The 24,386-nt window shown below is 45.6% G+C and overlaps 1 protein-coding gene across 2 annotated transcripts in view; it reads right to left on the reverse strand.

Annotated features, from left to right (window-relative positions):
• Positions 1–4,717: 4,717 nt before the first annotated feature.
• Positions 4,718–24,386, reverse strand: part of PTPRO (protein tyrosine phosphatase receptor type O) — a 192,672-nt gene continuing 173,003 nt past the window's right edge. For both annotated transcript variants that reach the window (XM_028532493.2, XM_036019312.1), the window contains 8 exons: positions 21,900–21,990; positions 20,580–20,656; positions 19,851–19,985; positions 19,491–19,613; positions 14,708–14,862; positions 12,648–12,783; positions 8,054–8,174; positions 4,718–7,047 (listed from right to left, as the gene is read on the reverse strand). In XM_028532493.2, coding sequence (XP_028388294.1) covers positions 8,070–8,174; positions 12,648–12,783; positions 14,708–14,862; positions 19,491–19,613; positions 19,851–19,985; positions 20,580–20,656; positions 21,900–21,990 — 822 coding nt within the window. In that variant the 3' untranslated portion in view covers positions 4,718–7,047; positions 8,054–8,069. The remainder of the gene's footprint in view (positions 7,048–8,053; positions 8,175–12,647; positions 12,784–14,707; positions 14,863–19,490; positions 19,614–19,850; positions 19,986–20,579; positions 20,657–21,899; positions 21,991–24,386) is intronic.

The raw sequence follows: 24,386 nt of genomic DNA on the forward strand, positions 1-24,386 counted from the left end.
ACCACTGCTACCAAGAGCCAGAGCACAGCGTCTATGATTCAAAAGTCAGTACTCTTCAAGGGTGTCTCCTATGTCCCCAAGCCACCAGGCACCATGTCGAGGGCTTTACATTTCATCCCTAGTGCACCCTGTAGAGGAAGCGCTTCTTATTCCCACTTACACACAAGAAAACTGGCTCAGAGCAGGATCATGGTGTTCACAAAGGGTGCCTGCTCACACCAGGCCTCTATTCTTAACCCCATGGAGGCAGACTTACGTGTTACCATTTGTGCATGTTAGCTCTTTGTCTTAGAACAAGTAGCCCGCGTGTCAGACAGTTTCAGTGCAGTGAATTTGCACAGTCTGCCTGCACAATTGCAGATATTTTCACTGAATCAGAAACAGGCCCCGGCATAGCTTGCCTGGGAAACCCTCCGGCCTGGGCTATGCGTGAGGGGCACAAACACGCACATCACTGGTGCACTTGATAACAGAGAGTCCAAGCAGAAAGCCAGGCTGGGGCAGCCCGGGACTCTGATTTAGAGGCTCGGCTCCTGCTTCGGCACCACTTGCCCGGGACTCCAGAATCCACACTGGGTCCCAGGCTGCACCTCCTTTCTATTGTGAGGTCTAAGACTGTGTGTATGAGGGGACAGCGTTCCAGGGGTCACCCTGGGGAAACGGAGATGGTCCAGCTCAGGGCCCAGCTTCAAGCGCTCTTAGGAAATTTCTTCAAGTATTCCAAGATGGCCCTCGGAGACTGTGGGAGGTTTGCTTGTACCGAGGAGCCGTGTAATATAATATGCTAGCTTACTTCGTGTGTTGTTTTTAGGCCCAGACACATTATCTCTTTCATCTTCCTGAAGCCCTATAGGGAAGCTACCATCACTGAGTCCATTTCACAGAGGAGACAACCGAGTCACAGCCAGGTGCTGTCTCAGCTCAAATCTTTCTCCACCTAGTCCCTCATCCTAAACTGCTCTGCTCGGCTTCCCCACTGGGCCCTGTGTGGTACTGCTGTCCAAGTTCACTGTTTAGGGGAGGGTGTGATCTGGTTTGGTTTTGAACATGAAGGAACCGTTCCAAGATGGTCTGTTTTGTATTTGTAGAGGCAGTAATGGTTGCAGTTGACTCTTCCTACTTGAAACAGCCCTTTGGACTTTGTGGTGTTCTTAAACCTGCACAAAACTATTTTGTGTCAGCTGGCTTTGAACTCCTCTCCCTGCCCTGGAACTCACCATGGCACACAAGCCAAAGGCCTGGCTTGCTTGGCATCATCCACGTGCCAAGCCCCTTGGCCTCCTGCACGTTCGGGCTCTTACTGATGCGAAACCACTGTGGGGCCTATTGTTCACAGGAATCCAGGACTCTGAGTCAGAGCCAAGGACCTTGCATAAGGCTAAACAATTCTAGCGAGTTGCTTAAGCAATGGTCTTGTTGGGGGCTTGAGGAGGGACAAGAAAAAAAGAGGAGAACTCTGACTTAGAGGAAATCCACTTCTGGGGAAGAATGCATATATTTTAATAGAAACATTTATTTATTCAAGGGACCCCCCCCCCCTTGTTGTGTGGCCTTTTCTGGAGTCCTTGTCTGCACTGTGGGGCAGCCTTGCTCTGGCGGTGTCACCTTTAACCTGTTGTCTGGGAATGTTGTTACATAGTTACACACCATTGCCCTGAAAAACGTCCACTGTGGCTGGGGCCGAACACAGTTGTAAAGGTGTCCTTTTGCGGCCGTCGGAGTTAAGGGAGGTTGACTGCCATGGCCGACAGTACCAGAATCTGCGAGTCAACACGATAGAAATCTGTCACTTGATTGCATCAGGGCCCATGAAGGCAGGGGTTCCTCCTCCAGGTGGTGACTTGGGGACCTTTTAGGCCCCATGGTCTCTGCTGGGGGTGGGAGGGGGGAGGCAAATAAAAGGTTGCTCGTGGGTGCTGAGCGGAGGCCAGGGCACGGTGTCACTGCTGCCTACCCTGCTTTAACCAGAAGTGACTGCAAGGGGCTGGGAAGCGTGGCCCCGATGTGTGCTGTGACATTTGCAGGACGGTAAATCCAGCGGCTTCTGCCGAGAAACACATGAGCATCTGTGGGACCTGGAAAGATGTTTCCACTTTGGAGTCAGCAGGGAAAAGAGCGTCAGAGGGCAAGGCAGACAGTGCGGCCACCCATGTGGGCCCCCAGAGGGTGGAGGCTGGTGTTGGAGGAATGTTTGCCAAAGGCCGGAACGGCTGCTCACCGTCAGCAGTACCTAGTGTGGCTCCACCATCTGTGACACTTTGATGTGGCACAACAGTCTCTCCTGGACCTTCCAGAACAAAGTCCCCTGTGCTTCTCTCGGGCCCACATTGGATGCTTTCTGTGCTTTTGTCACCGCACCTGTGACACCTTGTTGCCCTTTGTTTCACTTCCAGTTTCCCCACCAGAATGTTACCCCCAAACCTGTCTCATCCATCCTCACTCCGCAGCCCCTCCTACAGTCCCTGACAGGGGGTGTTAAGTAAAATTATTTTCTTACGGGGTTAGAAATGTAATATTTCCCACAATGACAAGTTACCTTCTACAATAAACTCATTACCTAAAATGAAGCTATTAATTCTACTGTATTTTAGTTTATCAATGATAAATACGAATGAGAAGCAGCATGAAGTGGTGGGGAAAAAGGCTTGTTTGGGGGGGGTGGTGGTGGCCAGACAGGGCTGTGTTGGGCTCCCCAGTGGTGGTTATAATGTACTTAACCCAACTGCTTCTCCACTTCTTCGCCTGTTGTATGGGTGTTCTTAAGAAAACAGGCATACAAAGAGCTTATCACATTAGGAAAAAAAACACCATTACTCCCCTGGGAGTCGAGTGTAATGGCTACAAGAAGAGCCAGGCTCTGTTTAAAGCTCTGGGCAGCTTGCACGTAATGACTGAGTGTCATGCCCTGGGCGGTGGCGTGCTCAGAGCAGCTGCCCCGTCACCCAAATGGGGAAGTGGATGTGGGCTTCCAGCCGTATCCACGAGAGGCACGGACACATGCATCCTCGGTGGTAGTGAGGTCCTTCGCTGGCCAAACAGAAGGAAGTACACTCTGACAAATGAAGGGATGGGCTGCCTGTGAGGTGGCAAGGCCACACACTGGAGCTGTTCAGTAGAAAAGAATTAGCCGTCTGCCGGGCATGTGTTTGAGGAGGGCCCTGTTTGGAGCAGGAGGCCAGGCCAGTTTGGGCTATCTCTTCTAGCAAGAGGTACCAGGTCTTGGAAAAGACTTAAGATTTTTTTGGTCCTTTCAAAAACAGCAGTGCAACTCTGATTCCATAACATATTTTTAAAAATCAGCACATAGCATCATGTTTACTTGTATAGTGCCTCCTGTACTGCATGTAGTGAAGAATTCTTTCATTGGTTGATGGATGGATGGATGGACAGATTCAGCATGGTCAATAAATATTTGTACAATAAGTGACTGAATGAATGAATGAGTGAATTCCTTTACTCCAGACTTAACACCCCCACTTTTCCCAGATACTGTCACCATGACCCCTTGTCTTCAACACCCCTGATGGTTCTAGTGACCCTGTCCCAGACAACCTTCCGTTTGTTAATGTCCCACTTATAATACGACTCCCAGAGCTAAACATTATACCCCATCTGTAACTGAGTGACTCAGCAGGACCAGGCCTTGCGATGAGCATCAGTTAAAATTGATTCTGGAAGGCCAGGCATCAGGGATGTCCTGGCTTAAGTTTCCTTCGAGCGCATCCAAACGGGGCTGCTAAGATACCGGGGGTAGACATTTGCAGTTTTCACACATGTTGTACTTTTGCTGCTTTGTAACCCCGTTGGCCGAAGTAGATGTTGTGTTCAGTCCTGGGTGTGGCCTCCGGACTCGGAGCCTGTGCCAGGTGCCAGACTAGTGATCTGCGAGCTAGGAAACGAGCCAGCTAATTTGAAGCACATTACATCAGACATTTCCCGAGGTGGAGAGGAAGGCCTCCTTGCTAGAAAGCAGGGAGGATTTTGGCTCTTAGAGATTGGATTCAGTAACTTTAACTCCCTGGCTAAGGTCCAGCCCTCTCGCAAGCGGCTATCATATGGTCTGCGAAAACTTCAGAGCCAAAGCCTCCAGCCCCCACTCCACAAACTGACACCGCAGCCTGCCTGGGGAGAGGCGCACCTTGTAAGGGGCAGGGGCAGCTTTTAGAAAAATCTGATTTAAAATTTTATAAAAGATTAAATAGGTTTTATAATAGATCTAAACAAATCTTACTATTTTAATTTTAAATCTAGGGGAGTTGAGGCAGTGCTGACTTTGTAGTGGCCAACTGTAAACTCAGAATCAGAACATTTCCCCCCCCAAAAATGCTGTCCTCTATCCCCTTTTTTTTAAGTTAAATAAACTTATATAATCTGCAGTGATGGATATATTGGTGTTAACTATTAAATTTATAAACCAGACCCTGATGGTAGTTTTTCAGTTAACTTCAGAAATTGGCTTTGCACCATGTAGACTATTATGAAGTGCATGTTCTAATGCCTTTGCAGCAGTGAAAAACACTGCTGAGATGATTTTAAAAACTAATGATAATACAGAGGCCCTGGCAGGCTCCCCTCTGACTATTTACAACTAAGTCCTGTGGAGGAAATTAAGCTGGTAAGAGTGGCATTAGTGCCCAAGAGAGAATAAGATACAAAGCACCTTTGGGGAAATTATCATATCTGATACTCTTTACACCCTCAAAATATGGAGCTATTATTAGGTTTTTCAAAAGTTTATTGACTGAGACTCGGGAGAGATGAATTTCCAAAGTCATCTGTCAAGATCAAAACCCAGGTCTTCTGACAAGTTGATGCTTTTCCCAGCAGTAAGCTCACCCACCGCGGGGCACCGTGTCCCAGTGCAGGAACGGTGACCCAGACGAGGGGTGAGGCCCTGACGGGGTGGTCCGGGAAGTGCCTCAGAGTGACCTTCCTGCAGCCTAAGCTCCGAGTCTTCCGTCTGAAGTCTGGCCGCTTCATCTTCTCTTTTGGGAAAATTGATCTGGTACTATTTGATCCCTACCGTGAAGGGGCACTCAAGACCAACGTGAAATATTTATGAAGCGCTTTAGGTTTCAAGGGAAGTAACGTTCCCGGCTGCAGAAATTGGAAAGGTATTCCAGCACAGCCACGCCTCCAGTCAGCTCGCCCAGGGTGGCCAGCTTCCCTTCCCACCCGTCCCTGTGTGAAAATCTAAGAACGTCACACATGTGTTTGCCACCTTTCTTGAGCGGTGTGTGTACCTGAGAATGGAGTCACTATGTTACCAACATGTTCAAGAAGGGAAGTAAAGGGTGGGGGTGGGAAGAGGAGGTGGCGGCAGTGGGGCGAGAAGGGGAGGAAGGGAGGCGAGTGGAACTGACAAGCCCGAGGAGCCCAGGCTGTTCCCCGGCAGGCCGTGGCCCCCTGCCCTCCCGCTGCAAGGCGAGCCTTGGCCTCGCTGGCCAGCACTTGCGGAGGGCCGGGCCAGGGCCTGCTGTGGCCAGGTATTCTCAATGACAAGAGACCGCGGGGTGCAGAGCTGTTCAGTTGGCACCCTTCACCATTGCTAAGGTCACTGATAAAATGTTAATCCGATCCTGCGTGCATGGCTTCATGAAGATGACCGGGAATGGAGGGAAGCCAGGGTGAGGGGCGGTGGTCCGAAATGCGGAGAGGAGCAAGGCCTCCTGAAGCCCACTCAGAAGGCTCACGACAGCCACGCTGCCGTGGCGAGGCGGCCAGCTTGTGTTTGCTCTCCTCTCAGAATGTTTTGCTTCGTAGATCCACACTGTCACCCCTTATTTCTGGGGGGGGGGACACAAAGTAACAGGCTTCAAGATGCCATCCATGTCCGTTTTGACAGCATTCATGTCAAATCCACAATCATGTACCGTAATCATACAAAATCTAAAGACTGGGATAAAGTGTTACTAGTTACAATGGTTAAAATAAAACTGACAACCGAGAAATTAAAAAAAACAAGAAGAAACAAGAAGAAATCTGTCAAAATTCATAATGACACTTGACAATATACCAAGAAAATGGAAGCCAAGCCATTGTCCTAGCATGCTGCGGTTCATTGCCCTCGGTCCAAAATTTCCCAGCCGTTCGGCGGAAAGAAAGTGTGTTTTCACATCCTGTATAGTTCCCACAGAAACAGCTCTTCGTGTATGCAGGTCAGCAGAGATCGGGATGCCACGTGTAGGCACCAGGGTCGCTGGGACAGCAGCGGGGGCGGAAGAGGAGGGCTTCCAACTCCTCTGAGTCAGGTCTGGTTTGCTGGGAAGGAACCCGGACTGTGGCATTAGTCTAAAAGGGCCACGGAAGAAACACTTAACTGTTAATGCGGAAGAAAACCATCAGGAACTAGAACAATTAAGACTTAAATAGTTTTTTTCTACGCTACTTTGAAGCTGAATTGCAGCTTTTCGTATTTGGGAAGGAAAGGCGGCTGATCACAGGGTCGAGCTCCTCTCTCTTCCCACTTCCACCCTCCCGGCTCCCGACCCAGCAGCTTAATGCGGGGGCTGGGGGGGGGGGGCGGGGAAGGTGTCGCTGGTTCAGTTTTCTCGAAGCAGAGTTACCACTTCTCTGTATGTGGCCATGCCTCTTGTTAACAGTGAGGTATAATTTTAGACTAACAATGCCTATTCCTTCCTGGGCTGTGGGTTCAGTCAGTCATATGGGCAGAAAAGAATTCCACTTCCTGATAAAATCACACAATACAAAAACTATTGCACTTAAAAACAACAACAACAAAAAAACTCAGCCCAACCAGCAAAGGGCCAATGAAACTCTTCAGAAGAGGCTGTGTTCCCCGCCCTTTGCAGAGCGTCTGGACCTATTGTGTTCAGTTGAATTTGGTCCATTATTAAATGTCCAGACGTGAAAGAGTCCAAAAGACACTGTAGGTCTCTTTAAGGCTGTTTTCCCAGTGCTTCTATGAGATAGATGATCTCCTTGGCTACATATTACAAAGCAGGGGCTCCTTTCAGTGAAATGGCTGGCAGGCCCCCCTCCCAAACTCTGGAAGCAAGGGAGGATGGGTGCACACCGTGTCCTGTCCTGCGAACGAGAGAGAGAAATGGTAAGCGGGCTGCGGGGGCAAAGCCGCACATCGGCAGCCCGGCGGCTGGAAGTACAGCAACTTCCTCGGACTCCACCACTAGCTCTCATCACACTCGCCCCCCAGCCCAGGTGGATGTAGTTTATCTGTGCACCTACCTGTGCATAATTCCTACTTTCTGTGGATCTGAATGTCTTTACCCGAAAACTCGTCTTTCCTTCCTCTTTTGCCTTCCCGCCTCTTTGTGCTCCCTGCCTCACTTGCTTGAGAGACAGAAAGGTTTGATGCTAGTGTTGTCCTGCCACCCACTGGTCCACAGGCTGCTGCTTCCCTATTTCTCCCACAATCCACCCCACTCTTCTCCCCACCCTGTCGGTGGTCCTGCCCCATCAGTATGTTCAGACATCCCACACTCTGCTGACTGAGCTGAATAGGCGAATTACTTTTTACTTCAGCCAAGATTACTACTTACGCCTCTAAAATCTCATCTCCTGTCAAAATTGGAGCACATGACATTGAATATGTTACTAATGCATTCATGAAGTTCTCAAGGAAGTGCTTATAATGGATAAGATCAGAGCATTTCTAGACTCTGCCATCCTGAACTAATGTCAGTATTTTCTTCTTTGGGGTGTTTACTCCAGCTCATGTCTTCTTTGTAATCCCTTTTGAACCTTTATAATCAATACAATTTTGCACAAAATGTCTAGATAAACAGGGTGGGTGATACTATCCTGATGTTCCAGGCACAGAGCCAAAGTGAGAATAATCTAAGGTTCACGGTGGAAGGAAAGGAGGTCAGATCATCACGAGGGGCTGAAGCCTCTTCGTAGTGCCCGCCAACCAAGGCGCACCAAAGCTGTGAGATCTGCTGCAATGTCTGTCTCTCCCTGTGCCCACCGCCCTGCGACCCCCTCTGTGGGCCCGAGGCAGCACAGGTGGCAGCTGCTGCCCTGTGTTGTGTCCCCTCACACCCTCTCCCATGACGGGCTCTTCCCCACTTACTGCGCGGGACTCTGAACTAGGACTTGCTGACGTTCTCGTAGATGACGTCGCTGATGCAGAACTGCTGCTTCTTCTTCATCCATATCAGCTGCACACACTGATGGATAAAAATGTACTGCTCCTGGAGCAGAAGACAAGGACACGCAAAGGCTTTTTGTACAAACACACGCAGATATGTGGATGCTATGACAGCATTAAATATGATCTGATGCCAAAGGAACCGATTTTCATTATTTAGGAAACAGTTTCACTACTAGAAAACCCAAGAGAATCAACTGTAAATATATTTTGAATAATCATAGAGCTTAGACCATTATTAATGTTAAAGACAATGAACATTTGATCTATAAATTGTGGGCTATTAAAAAAAGTCTTCATAATATACCAAAATAAATTCCAGGAAGTTTAATAAATTAAGCTATAAAAATATTAAAGAAAATATAAGTTAATTTCTCTCTAATTACACAAAGAAAGGACTTTCTAAACATCAAAGCAATGGAATAAATTACAAATAATTTTAACCTGCTGTATATATTTTAAAAAGTGAAAAGAATAAATAGCAAAGTAGAAACTGGGAAGAAAAATATTTTATAAATTATGATAATGTTTATACCTTTATTTTTGTCTAATATCCAGAACAGTAACACATACACTTAAGCTGACAAATATACAAATAAAATGCATTGGCCACTAAACCAAGTATCTGTGGAAGGCACGGACTATGCCTTTTTTTATTCCTAATGCCTAATAAATGTTTTTTGAAGGAAACGAGGAAATATTAAAACATGCAAAAAATGGGCAAGTAATGAAAAATGTAAATGAAAACAATTTTTTTTTCACTAGATAGTGAGCAAAGCTAAGGGGAAAAAGTAACCGCAATGACCCGAGTTTGTGGAAACAGTCATTTTTAACTATTGCTGGTGGCAGTATAATAAATAAAGTGCTAATGAAATGGCGTTGTGAGCACAGATAATAAAAGGTGGAAAAGAATCCAATTCAATATCCTATAAAAAGGAGAATGGTTTAAGTTATCAATGGTATATCTATATTGAAACAGTCAATCTTTAAAATGAAATTTATGTAGTTTTGGGTAATTTGGGATAATACCCATAGCAAAGTGTTCAGTGAAACATTAGAATTTAAACTTAGCATGTGGACATGAGCATAATTGTGTGAAAGTCATATTTGAAGGAAGGCTGGGGTGAAATATGCCGAAATACTGAGAGTAGTTGCCTTCTCCTTTTTCTCTCTAAGTAATGCCATCAGAAATAGCCCTGAAGTAGGAAGCGGGATCAAAATGTCCACAGGATCTTAAGGAGCATTTTTGTATGACAACTTTATACAAAGAATAAGGTTAATCTTTGAGCCTCACTGGGCTGCTTCCTCAGCCTCACCTGTATTTTTCAACAAGATCTGGGGAAACTGTGTGCCCTCACTTTGTGATAGTAGCACATCAGGAACCAAGCCAGCCCTTCTACCGCCCATCACGCCACTGTCTCCGTGTTGTGTCGGTCCTGGGAGTAGATGAGGCCAGAGACCACCTGGCTTCTCAACCCAGAACTGTGGTCAAACTTTGTCTCAAAAAGAAAAAAATTGTAGCCAGATTACAAAATAAGTAAATAAAGACTGTTTATGGACAGGGCCCTGAGACTTCCCGAGAAACCTAAGCTGCCCATCAGGAGGATGAGGCTACTGGAAGCAAAGCCCTAACTGACCTCTAGGGAAAGCCTATTAGAGGAAAATTAAACAGGACATTTGATAAAAATAGCAGAGAGCCTGCAGAGAGCCTCCAGAGAAGCGAATGCCAGCCACACAGTAGCACTGTAGTTCCAAAGCACTTAACTAGATGTTGTCATTTCACATAATGTGCACTTCACAGCAATTCGTGAACGCTGTCATTCACAGTTTACAGGTGAGGAATGGGGCTTTGAGAGGCAAGGTGAGTTGCTCAGTGGCCAGGCTGGGACCCAGGCCTTCTCGTGGGGTCTGGTCAGACCACCCCACTTTCCTTACCCTTGGCTGCTCCTGTGGAGAGGGTGGAGTGGCAGCCCGGGTAACAGGGTGGCAGAGCGGTGAGGGGAGAGGGGACTAGTGAGGTGAGAAAGGGGAAGAGGGCACATTAAACACAGCCCATGCCACAGGCTGCGACGACCAACACAGGCCTCTGAGGACATAACCAGTGTAATCAGTTACTTCCACTGTTTTTATTTATTTTTTACAGGGGACACTCCCTCCGAGTGGTGCTATGTGCCTTCTGCTTTTGCCAGAGGACTGAAAGTACTCAACTGTTTCTGCTATTTTAGAAGGGATTTGGGGGGTGGAATCCAGGTGAGGGGAAGTCAAGAGGAGACAGGAAAATCAGAAGCCCTCATAGGAAGAGACCCGGTACACAATACACAGGCGGTTGATACATTTTACATACACAGAGTCAGAAATCAGCTGGAGGATCACTCTGGCCTCTGGAGCATCGTTAGTGTCAAAGGGGTACACTAGGGTGAGAAAGCCGAAGAGAAGAACGATTCACTGTGCTCTTTCCTTACAAACATCAGTGACGTAGGAGGCAGCAGGCCTGGGCTGTGAGTGCGCTCAAGCAGGATGCTAGGAAAATCCTAACATCCAAAGTACAGGTTGAATCACGAAGAGCATAGCAAGGACGAAGAACAGAGGTGCATGGATGAGCTGTACCAGACATAAGTAAGTAACTTGAACTAGAGAAGACCCACTGCAGAGTCCCGAGGGAAGTGAAGAGTGACACAGGGGAAAATAAGTAACCCGTGGGGACCTCGGCTCTCTTGCTGACTTTGAATTTTCCCACGAGTGTCCGGGGGCGGGGGGGGGGGGTGGATATCATACTGAACCAAGGCCATTTCCCTAGAGATGTCAACCTGAAATGCTGCCAAACACCCGAAGGAGCCAAACAAGCAAAGTCTGGGGCAAGAAAGTTGGGAGGGAAACAACATTTTCTCGGCTTTGCAGAAAGGCACACGGTGACCGCGCCAGTTCCGTATGATCGCGGCGCCGGAGGCTAGATCCGGGCTGAGCAGGATGGAGGGGCTGCCGTGGGAAGGCACTATTTAAAAACGGATTAAGACTCCGTACTGGAGAGTCAAAAGCAAACAGGCTATAATCAAAGTCTATAAAGTTATAAAAGGTATAAATTAAGTCAATGTGGCAGACGATTTATCAAAGCCAAAATACTTGAAATAAGGAGCGGCCCTTTGAAGCATGGGGATTAATATACATAATGGGGAATTTTAATCACATATTAGGATATAAATTTATGGATGTGAAAGCCCAAAAGATGGACCGGTTCATAAAGCACTGTCTAATAATCACCAGGTAGTGGGCTTCTTGGGGAAACCAGGGCCTTTTAAATGAGGTGCGGTTCGTGTCCCCACGGCAGTCAATTACAAGACTGGCAGGCAAGTGGCTAAGGAAGTGAGGACACAAACACACAACTTGCTTCCTAATCCTGCATGAGACACCTGGATGGGAACGGGTTGCTTTTCCGAGGTGGTGTGATCCTGCTTTGGCTCAGGAATAAACGCGCTGGAAGGGCTCTGCCAAGCCTTGCTCAGATGGGAGTGGGGGGGCCGGAGAGAAAAGTTGAAAGGAGAAACCTGGGCGGCCTGGAGACCAGCCATTGCCTCAGGCTTCTGAGTTATACTGACATCTAGTGCTGCTTCGCGTGAAAAGCACGAGGAAGACCGAGGCAGGGCTGAATCCCTTGGAACCTTAGGAAGAGGCATCTGGCCAGGGTGTGTTCTCTGCTCCTCTCATATGAGTGCCTTCAACACAGGGCTGCTGTGCGCCTGAAGCTGAGAAACTGTGGGTATGGCTGGGTGACTAGGATTACACTATTGTGCGTGGGTGCTGAGGCCCACACTGTGCACACCCACCGTGGCTCTGAGGCACTGCATGCTGTCTGCGGGCACCCAGGCTGCCAGTCCAGCCTGAGCGCTTTCCGAGCTTCAAGGAAGGAGGTGGCTTGGATGAAGAGGGGGAGGAGGGATGGGTGTTTCCAGGGATGCTGCCACGTTGTTACCATGCTAAATGGATTCATTCATTTCAAGGGAACTGGAGTGCTAGCAGGTTGGGGGCTGGAAGTCCTTACAATCATGACGGGGACAGAAAACACAAATCCAACCCATGATCATGATCCAAAGTGAACTGGGACAGAGAGTCACATGGCGGACAAACTAATGACACACTCTTGGATCAAATCTAATATTTCTAATATAAATTAAATCACATCAGTTCCACAGTCTCCATGGGGTGGCATTTTCCCAAATTGGCTGTCCTGAACTCTCGGTCGGTTCGAAGAGGTTCTATTGCATTACAGATATAGCCATACACTCTGAATTACTAAGGGTACATGGCAGCAAGAAAAGTTCAAGCAGGGTACACCGACTGGATTTGTAGAAGTCAATGTCTATTCTTCAATACCTTGAAGAATGTGAGCAATAAAAAACAGGGGATCGCAGATGCAGAAGAAGAAAAAAATTTGAGACGATTGTTTTGAAATAGGATATGGAATGATGGGAAGTTTTCAGTCAAGGGCAAATTTAAAGATGCATATTGATTGCATTCCTACCTCTGTCTGTACCATGGACATCCGGTATGACCTCATTTCCGACACCAGCCCTAAGATGTCCACAAACTCATGTTCCCGAATGTGCTGCAAGAGCCTGTCCAGGGCGATGAATGTCCCCGTCCGGCCGACGCCAGCGCTGCAAGAGTTCATTCAGACAGCGTGTTACTCATGCAGTGCTTCCCCACTGCTGGAAACAGAGGTCGGCCACACCTCTCTCCCCCACATAAACGACCCCAGTCTTCTGAGTGGCCTCGGAGCTAAGCCCTCAGGGGCAGCTCAGAAGTCCAGGTGAGATGCCCCCACCTTAGTTCCCGCCCGGGGGCCATACCAATTTGTGTGGCTTCAACCCTAGGTTGAGCTCACCGTTCCACACCTTCCTTATAGCACATCTTCCCTTCTGGTGAGTTCTAGACCTGCTTCAGTAATGTTTTAGGCAGCTGTCTCAAAATCAGATTTAACATCTGGACCCCATCAATGACAGCCGCCGAGCCCTAGCGCTCAGAGAGGGTACGGGGAAGCGAAGTGATCCGTGCTGACGGATCGCCATTCCCGGTTCACATGTTAGTCAGCTCTTCCCTTCTCCAGGCTGAGTGGTTAGAATTATGATGAAATGTGAGGAAAGAGGAAGTCAAAACTAATTTCTATGCAGAATTTGCTGGAGGAGAAATCCAACAGTAAAACCCCGTCGTTCAGAGCCCCTGTTTGCTTTTTGTTCTGGACTACCCTTCCCTCCTAGAAGGTGTCTTCTCAGGTAGAATGGTCTCCTCCCCTGGGTGGACACATGTAAAGTCACATCCAGAACTGTACCGCTCCCTGCAGTGAAAGGAAGCATGAGCTGGACCACGTGGTCGAGCAACTTTATTTTTGGCTCTTAGAAGGAACCATTGTGAGACTAGATAATTCCATTGGGTGAAGCACAGTTTCTAATCTGTGAATACCTAAGGTGGGCCAACAAGGATACCTGCCCTGATCATGAACTTGATAGCTTAGGAAGCATTTTTTCTTCTTTCCAGGGAGACACATACTTTCTTTCTTGTGCTCTCTCTCTTCTCTCTCTCTCTCTCTCTCTCTCTCTCACACACACACACACACACAATCATTCTAGTTCACAGTGGCCACGGTGCTAGCTAGATCCAGGACTGTAGCTCTGCTTGCTTAGGTTGACACAGCGGCCCCCGCCTGCTCTAACATCTTCATCACACTTCTATCTCTGATACACAATGGGAGCACATTTTATCCCCTGCTCTTCAGAGATTGCATAAAAATGTGACAACAGATTGGGAGTAAAAAGGAGAAAACTGTATTTGAACAATGATTAAAAAAAAAGTGACAACAATATGTCACACCAATGGCTTTTGGTGGAGCTTTGTTCACTTGGTAGGAAAGAAACTTAAATTTGACGATAACCCTTCCCATAAGGAATTAGCATGGTCCTCGATTTTTTGGTAATGCAATAGGTCATAATACTCCCTTTCCTTTGAACTATCTGGCAATTTAAAGGCAATATTGAAAAGCAATCATAGCAACTACGTGTATCTCACTGAGCTGAATGGTCTCATTTCTCATTTCTCCTTTCCCTCACCTGGCTTTTGTGTCTGTTTATATTATTTTGGGCTGTGGTTAGCCATTTTTAATTTGGCCTTGTATTTGAACATGTTATAAACCACTCAGTGTCCTTGCTATGATAGGGTAATATCACACAATGCTTAAAGGCATGGCTGTGGAGACCAGTGTGCCTGGATTTGAACCCTAACTTGTCCATGTTAGAGTCCATGCATGAACTTGGATGAACCTCTTAACCCCTCTACTCCTCAGTTTTTTTTTTTTCATCTGGAAAGGGGAATAATAAATATATCTTAGAGGCTATAGGATATAAGGTGGACATACTATCAGTAAAGAATATATCTAGTAAGACCTCAGTTAAACACAAATTTTTTTAAAAAATCACAAACGCTTTTATTGTTAATTCAATCTGATCAGGAGTTTATGGACTGTTGGGCTCTTTTCTTTGTACAACAAAACCTGTTGTGCTTAACAGAAAATGCATTTGATGACGTTACCTGCAGTGCACAACCATGGGACCTTTGCTCTTTGTTGCCTGCTGTCGGACCACGTGGACAAACTGCAGGATGCTTTCCGCAGCGTTTGCTGTGGGCACTCCGTGATCAGGCCACGCGGTGTAGTTAAAATGCATCACATCCTGCATCTCATCAGCCTTTAGAGGAGAAAGCCAAAGCGAGCGTTAATCTCTCAGTCCAGCGCAGAACCGACCCGGGCCTCCACGGCAGCCCACACGCTAACGGCATAAGAAGGTAAAGCCACCTTCCACTCCTGGCCTGTACACATACGTCCCTTGCTGGCTCTGAGCATTGTGTCTGGCACAAAGCAGACCTGAAAAAAATACTACCTGTATAAAGCTTCGACTAGGAGGATAAATGGGCTAATCCGTGACTTAAGCAGATTATGGTTTGCAGCGCAGCTTTTGCTGTTTAGTAATTGCATCAGCTTTGCCCAGTGAATTAACTTGGAGGAAAGTGCTGTTGGTGCCCTGTGGGTCCCCCCTCCCAGCTGACATCAGTGGCACAGAGCTGTGCCCTTCTCAGAGTCGTCCCCAACTGAGGGGAGCGGCCTTGCTGGAAAATGCTTAAGAGGCTGTGTTCTCCTGCTCAGGGCATTCCGCAGTGACCGGTGACTGGTACTGGGGTACAAGAAGCTGGCCCCATTATGGCAGGATGGGATGACTAACTCCCCGGCAGTGCCACTTGTGCCCCGGCACTCTCCCTGGGACCCAGCTGACATTAGACTTGGCTGCTTCCTTGCCTTGTCCTATCCTGCTTTCCTTGCTCCTTCACAGAATTTCCCTGAGATTAGACTTTCAAAAAAAAAAAAATCACCCATTAAACGATTCCTGTCTTGGGGTCTGATACTAGATGACTTGACCGAAGGCAAACTCAACACCAATTTTCTCATGTCTAAAAGGGTCTTTCCAGATGTTGTAGGGTAGTGTGACCTGTGACAGGGGTTGTGGTGGAGACAGAGTGTGCTCATGTTTGTGAAGGACGGTCGGTACCTGTTAGCTGTTATTATCGTTACCACTACCGCCTTGTGACTGCCCCTCACTGGACCCAGCTTGGGCAGTTACGTGGTTGGTCCCAGGAATCCTAGCAGGTGGGTATGTTCTGTGTATTTATCCTATTCATGCAAACCCATCCAGCAGCTATACAGGGGTGGGCAAACATAGGTTTACCGTGCCATTGTGATACACTTTTGAGTTAGTAAGGCTATTGTAAGAATCATAACCTGCATGTCTTTTTCCACCCAAACAACTGTTAACCTACTTTTGCCAGCCCATGTATCGCTCCCTTGGCACTGAGTTAACATCAGTTAGAATGTGGATCCCTCAAGGTTTACTCTTCATAGTCCCTGCTAATTCGTGGGCATAAAGATTTATTCTGCACTTGTTAGCACTGTTCCAAACCCAGGCCTCATAAAGGTCTCATTCATCTCCCCTCCATCAGACTTGGTAAGAGCCTAGAATCCATTCCGTGGCTGAAATAGTGTACAATAATGTAGAAGAGTGTGGCCTGGCTATGAGTTTGGAGTCAAAGTTTAGGTTCGGGTATAAAACAGAAATTAATTCTTAAGAGTCAGTGGTCTTGGTGGAGTAAAATTTATGCATATATAATTAAGTGCATAAGTGAATTGTATTAACAAATTTATAATAAGATTCATATAAATATAAATGTTAGCACTTCAGCTAGACCCCCGGTCCCCTTGGCACCCAAGGCCATCCATCCCCAGCTGTACTCAGACCCTCCCTTGCCGTGGGCTCTTTCTTAGACACCCAGAGCCTGAAGTCTGTAACGGTGCCAGCTACCGTCACTGCTGTCTGCAGTGGGTACGGCAAGGAAAGAACCCAAGCATCATAAACGGTGCAGAAGGACTGACTCTGTTACTCAGCAAGCAGCATGAGGAGTTAAGGGTACCCAATCACTGGGTATTTTTTGGTTGCCCAGAAAAGTTCACAAAAATGCTCATTCTTTCCAAATGCTGATGGCAGACTTAGCACAAAGATTTGAACAATGTAGGATATGAATATATATATATATATATATATATATATGAAGTTCGTTTGAAAATGTATCCAGCTAAAATATTCCAGATGCTTCAAAAACAGAAAATGCTGAAATCCATCTGTAGCTGCAAGATGGAGGACTCCGTATCAGGGTGATCCCTGTCAGCTGAAGAGCAGGGCACCTACACCTCAAGGGAACAAAGGCCTTATTGTGGGTTGGTTTTTTTTTTTTTTTTGAGCGGGGGGAAGGGGGGGCCTCCAGTTCTCACTCAGTTCATGCAAAGTTTCAAGTAGTGGAAAGTGACCGATTTTGTTATGGCCATTTTCCTCCTTCTGGTTACATCTTATTTAGACTTTACAAAGTTCATCTTACCCTGATTTCTTCAGTTATGTAATTTTACCTTGTTATAGTTGAAAAGTCTCCCCATATCAATGTGGAGGGAATAAAGAAGGGTATAAACAAAAAATGAAACAAACAGAAACATATTCAATAGCACAGCACAAGGTTCTTTGGCAGTTTAACCTTCACCTAGGGAGGTTAAAATTTAGGTTATGTCTGTTTATGGCCAAAAGGGGGCACTCTAGCACCTAATGCTTATAAGTATTGTATAAACACCTTATCAGATTCAATAAAAATCATTCAACATTTTATTCCTGTGTTTTGAGCCCTTCATGTGCTTGTCCTTGAAAGGTCATCATTTAAGACCAAGGACAAGAAGCACAGTATTCACCATGCAATGATCTACATGATTTTTCCCCATCAATGGGATGTACCCTATTTTGTGCTCTGAAATGTTTCCTCCAAGATGCAAACCTAGGAATAGATTAGTTCTATATTTGTCTGTTTCCAATGACTTTCCTGCTGAAGTCACCAAGAATTCAAATTGCTTTCAGATTGTCAAATATTTTTGATGGAAATTTATTGACGCTTTCCAAGTACTTTATTATTTTTGAAATCATTCATTTATTCACTGCTTTATTCATGCCACAAGTATTTGCTAAGTGGCTAAGCATTGGGATTTCAAGTATCATTAAAACAGGGTACTTGTTTCCAACACTCTCTGAAGGAAGCAGACATGAAGCCAGAGAATTGTAATAATCTATGGTGTGCTGTGATGGAAGAATACCTATGAGACTAGAACAGAAGAGGAAGGGGATGAAGGTCTCCTGAGACTTGGGAAGGTTAACAAAGGAGATGATATTGAAGTTGAAACTGAGTAGGGAAGAGAAGATGAGCATTTCAAAGAAGTGGAGCAGCATGACGCACAGGCTGTCAGAGGCATATCCGGGTCTGCCTGAATCCTCAGTGTGGCCAAAACCGAGTTAACAGCCTGTGGTTAAGAAGTGATTTGTTGCTTGTAAGTATCAATAAATGGGTAATTAATGAATGCTTACGTTGCACTGATAATGGATAATCTTTGGTTCCATTGTCTATACTAAGCTTAAGCAAACATTTTCTGTGCAGGGCAGATAATAAATACGTTAGGGTTCACAGGTCCTACAGTCTCTGTTGCAACTACTCCAGCTCGACGTGGTGTGAAAGCCATCACAGTCAACACGTAAACACACGTGTATCTGTGTTGCAATAAAATGTTACCTATGGACATCAACATTTGAATGATACAATTTCCATATCGTATTTCGTGTGAAATACCATTCTTTTGATTTTTTTTCAAACACTTAAAAATACAAAACTCATTCTTAGCTCATGGGCTTTACAAAACCGACAGCGGTCAATTTGGTCCCAGGCTGTTAGGAAGGGTTGTTTCTAAGCAGCAACTGTTTAAAGAGGACTTTCTTGTTACAGTTCCTTCTCAGCCACGAGTATGTTCAAGTGGAGGGAACTAGCAGAAGTCCCCTCCTATTTCCTGGGCTGCTCCATGTGAAGACCACAGCAGGGCAGCTGTGGGTGGTGTCTGCGCCTGGCCGGGCACACGAACATTCTGAGTGCGAGCCAAGCTTGTCCTCAGAGAGGTGGTGGGCCTGACAGGAGAGATAGACTCTCTGACATCCTAACAACCAGAAATCATTAGCATTTCAAAAGAGATATGGCACTATGATTGGTAATGCCTTGATGTCCCTTTGAAATGATAATAAACAAAAGCCAGAACAAAATAAGGAAAAAAGTCAAACGAAACAAAACCCAAACTATTAGATCATAATTTGAGCATTTAATTTAAAAGTTAAGTTTGCCTCGCCTTGGCTGGGTTGATCAGTTGGTTGGAATGTCGTCTGTTAAATCATAAGGTTGCAGGTTCGATTCTTGGTCAGGGCACATACCCAGGCTGTGGGTTTGATCCCCAGTTAGGGCTGTACAATCAGAGGCAGATGATTGCTCTTTCTCTCTCTCCCTCCCTTTCTTCCTTCCTCTCTGTAAAATCTATAAACATATCCTGGGGTGAGGATCAAAGACATTTTTGTGTGAGCCTTGCATAGCCTAATCATACTGAGACACGGTTAGTATAAGTAAGGAGAACATGGCCCTCCTCAGTCAGGCCTGGTGAGCAACGACTCCCTGAGTCTTCTGTCGCCCTGGGATAACCTGAGTCGGAACAGGGCTGCCTCCCCTCTGTCTCCTCAGGACCTCCTGGCCAGCCAGTTCATCCACACCATTCTTGATGCATTAAAGGTGGGCTTTTTCTCTGGAAACAAGCAGGTTGCGAAGCCTGAAGAGCTCATGATCTTGTACAATAGCAGGTTGGTATCCTCTCACCTGGGGGGTTCCCTCACCATAGGGACAGCACCCGAACTTGAGCTTCATGACTTACATAGCTGATCCGGAAGTGTCTACAGGCCCAGTCATCCTGCTCGTCCTCCGAGATCATCTCCACCGTGATGTCTCCGTAGGCTATGGGTTCTTCCGAGAACGGCCAGTAATGGTCACACTTCACCTGAGGTGGGAACACCACAACGTTTGCAAACACATGCTCTGGGGAGGAGACGAAGTCTGTTTGCACTTAGAGAAAGCAAAAGTACTTGTGCCTGAAGCACTTTAAATGGTTACTGCGAGGTCAAATATGAAGTGAGAACAGTTTCTGGTGCACGGTAAGCACTCAATTCATGGCAGTGGCCGGTGCGGGTTTGCAGCTAAGTGGGGACAGCCCCCCCGCCCCCCGAGAGGCACTTACCCTCCTTTTCTCATTACACTGAGTGAGCATGACGATAATCTGAGACTTCTGTTGGAGGACCATCTTCCAAAAGTCGTTTCTGGTTTCAGGCAGTGGCCCCTGTGTGGCAATATACTCCTGAGATGAGTTGTACCCCTGAAAGGTAAGTGACACAGCTGTCACCCAGGGAGCGACCGCTTACATCAAGTGTTGTTCTGCACAGATGAGAGAAAACTGCAAAGGTCCTGGGATAAACCTGACAAGGGGTCACACACCCCTGTGAGTTTGATCCCCAGTCCTCCTGTTTTCATGGGCAAGGCCACCAGAGTAGCTGGCCGTACAGGTCCGTGTGCTGAAGCACGATTCTTGGGAGGCCTATGAAATCACACCCACACTTTTTTTTATGATAACAACTGCTATCTTTATAGATGTTTTTGAAACACAGGTGTTCAGGTGGAGGCTTTTGAGTCTGGCTGCTAAAAATATTTAAACACAGGAACAACGATCTTTAACTTAATGACCTACTTTCCTTTTCACTAGTGCTTTACAAGGAAATACAGACTACTCTCTGGGCTTCTGTTTTCCTATTGTTTATTCTGAAATGGAATAATGGGGGATGTTCTTTAGGAGAGTGGCTTTCTTTTTAACTGTTTGACATATTCTTGTATCCCTTATGGTTTTCCTCTGCCTGGGCTGGAATTTAAATACCGGATTTTTCAAATTTTATTATTATTATTATCATTTACTTACAGGAATGTAGTTGGCATTGATGTAATCTGCTCCTTCCTCTTCATTCATGGAGATTAATCTTACTCGGCTAAAGTCATCTATGAAGAATAAGAAGAAAGAAGGTATTAAAAATCACTGTAGAAGGAAGAATTGTTTAGATCAGGGGTTCCCAACCTCCGGGCCTCAAACCAGTACCGGTCAGGCCTGTTAGGAACCAGGTGGCACAGCAGGAGGTGAGCTTGAATGTAATGCGCTTGAATTGTCCCCAAACCATCCACCCATCTGTGGAAAAATTGTCTTCCGTGAAACCAGTCCCTGGTGCCAAAAAGGTTGGGAACCTCTGGCTAGATCCTCTCTTCCCAATATCAAGTCAAAATAGTGATAGAATAGATAACATTTATCTTAGCTTGATATTTTAGCCTTATCTCAATCTTAGTTTCTTGTTGAGACAAATACATAAATATCTCTCAATCATTCTTTTCTCCCACCAGCTCTCCTGTCCTTGGAAGAATTAGGTCTATGTTTTGGCGGAGATTATGCAGAATAGTTAGAGAAACTGAAATTTTGGTAGATTTTATGGAAGGTGACAACCTAACTATGTGACTTCCACTTCACATGGGGACAGCTGAGAATTCACTGTCTTGGGAAACCTAGAAGAGAGGATGAAGTTGCGTGGGTCTTTCTCGAATGGACTTCACATGGGCAAAGTAAATTCTGAAATGTGAGCAGATGTAAGGTGTTACAATGATAATACTGCCTACTATTATCAAGAAACCTTATTAAGTTAAACAGTTCTCTTTCTAGAGCTTTTTCACCCTCCCTCTTTCCACTTTTCCATTCTTTCTCAGCTCCCCCTAGAGTACAGCAGAGAGGAAAGTTAAATCTATGTAGGGATATATTTTCATTGTCTTATTAGTACTTTATATTACTTTTCTTTGAATGTTGCTTTTATTTAAAAATGCTGAGCGACACCAGAACTTGCCAGAAGTGAGGAAGAGGAGGCATTTTAACACATTGAACTCCATTTCCATTTGCCTTCTTCCATTGTCAATGAACTGACTGCAAATTTGTGTTATTCCTATTTGGTTCAGATACTTTGATTACTGAAGGGTTCGTCAGTTTTTCCTGTTAAGATGGAGTTCATTCAAAAGCATAATAGTTACATCTTCCTACATATGATAGGATCTAATGACATCAGAGCATGCATTCGATCAGAGGTGGCCTCAAGCATCCAGACCACATGTGGGTCTGGCCAGAGACTCGAGAAACTGATTAATTTGCAGTAATCACCCTTCAACCTTTGAAAGACATAAGCAGGATCAGCACTATTGACAATCTTACATGGTAGGATGTTTGTGTAACGATTTTTACATCGGTTCAGTGGAAGGTCTGCAGCAAAGTGCGGAATATCCAGCCCAATCAATTTCAACTCCTGTAAGTGACAGAGAAAACATTTGAGATTTCCATACACAGTGTGGATTGGATTATTGCTCACCCTGCACCATTCTTCACTCACCCCCAGCCTATAACAGAATCATCACATCCCCTTCATCATAGGATGTTGTGGTAGCTCCTTTTTGGGATACAGCGTACTTCTCCACCCCACTGTTGTCTACTTGCTTTGGCCAATGAACTTGAGCAGAGCTCATATCCAAAAAGAAGCTTTAAATGTGCCTGTTTTGTCTGGTTTGCCTTCTTGTGCTTCTGCCATCTGCCGTGAAAGGAACATGTGCAGGGAAGCTGCTAGTCCCTACAAGAGGAGACACGTGAAACAGCCCTGACCGTGACCTATGGCCTGAAGCAGAACTGTCCCTGCTGTCCCACAGGCCCACCAGTGAGAAAAATAAATGCTGTTGTAGGTCACTGAGGTTTTGGTGTTTCTTATGTAGCATTATTGCAGTAATAGCTGTCTAATACAATACATAAATACCTTGGATAGCCTAGTGATCATTTGGAGAAGGTAAGGATTATAAGCATAACACTCGGGGTGTGAACAATTTGAAAACAAACTTGCAAAGAAATCCATTTCAGATTTTGAAGGTACAGAGTAACTGAAATTTATGCAATGGCATAAATGTTTCCTCTTCTATGAGGAAATGTTGATATGCCTCTTTCAGGCAATGAGCCATAGAGAAAACAGTAAAAGAGAGAGTGAGAGACAATGTAGGAGTATTTTCCATGCAACAAGATGTAGGATGGACAGTCACTAAATATATAGTAAAGAAACCTCAAAAATAAGGATGAATCAGTAGTGAGTAAGCAAAACCTTCAGTGAAAATAAGAACATCCAAATAAAGGCCTGTGTGTATCAGTACTTCCACAAGTCCTATTATCAGAAGGTGCATTAAAAGAGCAATTTTTCTACAAATGGATAACCATCATTCCTCAAAAGGTTATGCTACTGGAAAAGCAGATTTCTAAGCTGCTTTGTTGTGTGCCTCAGCGGGAACAAGGGTGTGGGGACAGGCTGCTGGATTTCCCTGGGGGTGCCATTCACACTGCGCTCTCTGCATGCTCGGGGCTCCCCGCACTTGTACGGGGCGCAATCAGTGCAGCAGATCTACTTACACTGCTCAACACACTTGAGGAAAATATAACGAAGCATCTAAAAATGGGATTATTTCCACACAGTAGCAACACATTTTCCTATAAGACTGTTGAGGCAGTAGAGCAGCCACTTGTACATTTTATTTACTTGGATAGGAGGTTAATTTTGCAACGAGTTTTATACGTCATCATTCCTACCAACTATACTCCAATGAATCGTAAGCTGGAGGAACACTTCTCAGGGGGATGGGTTTTCACATCTTTGAAAGACTTTCAAAGGAAGTTGGAGACGTTTGACAATGTTTTGAGAGATTGAACTGTGATATCTCTTTCATGCCCTTTGTGTCTTGATTCCAGTGCTGGTTGAAAAGCATGTGCTTCAGAGATCTGGCTCTTGAAACCTTTGTGGCTTCCACCTAAAAAGCCCCTGGGTAGCTTAGTGTGCGTGTTTAATGGTGTTGGGGGCAGCGGGGATGAACTGGCCGAAATTGTCCAGATTTCTCCATGCCTTTGCATCTGTGTCAGTTTGAATTTCTAGCTCACAAAATCCTAAGATTTTTGGCATAAATCAAAGCCATTGTAAAGGAAAACTATGCTAACTTTGATCCTCAATTCACTAAAATTAGAAGTTTTCCATCTTAAGCAAAACTCTTCTTTGCCAAATGCCTTCAAACACAACCTCGTGACTGTTACTTTCTTACTGGTTTTCCATTTTAAAGGGCCTGCAAAGGCTGACTATATTGTTCTTGTAAGAAATGAAATAGTTTTAGCAACTTCAGCTACATCAGTGTTAGGTTATTTCCTTTTGGCAACTATACGTTTATTTAAATGATGTTTCTGTGGTTTAAAGCATTTTGGAAATCTACTTCCTTTAGAGAGTGCCTTTACTGATAGCTTGTCAAAACATCTGGCTTATTTTGGTGTACTGCTTACAAATGGTAGGGCCTTTGAAAGGTAGTTCAACTCTTGTTAATATCAGTTTAATTACTTGTAAGATACGGCTGATAATTTCTCCACAACTTACTGGTGCATAGTGACTAACGAAATGATTAGACTCAACAAATATTAATGCAGTGCTGTGGATAATGGTTGTGAAATGTGTCTGTTTTGCTTTGCCTGACTCTCCATAATTCTCTCTCCTTTGCCATTTGTACTAACAGACTGACAACTCTCCCCCCAAGTCCCCTGCTTTGAAGACAGACTGATAAGCCCCAGGAAAGGGCCTCAGATACGAGAGAATGGTGGAAACAGATTGCGGCAGAGAGCTGGAGCACATATGGA

The sequence above is a fragment of the Phyllostomus discolor genome, chromosome 2 (genome assembly GCF_004126475.2).
Source record: "Phyllostomus discolor isolate MPI-MPIP mPhyDis1 chromosome 2, mPhyDis1.pri.v3, whole genome shotgun sequence".
Lineage (NCBI taxonomy): Eukaryota > Metazoa > Chordata > Mammalia > Chiroptera > Phyllostomidae > Phyllostomus > Phyllostomus discolor.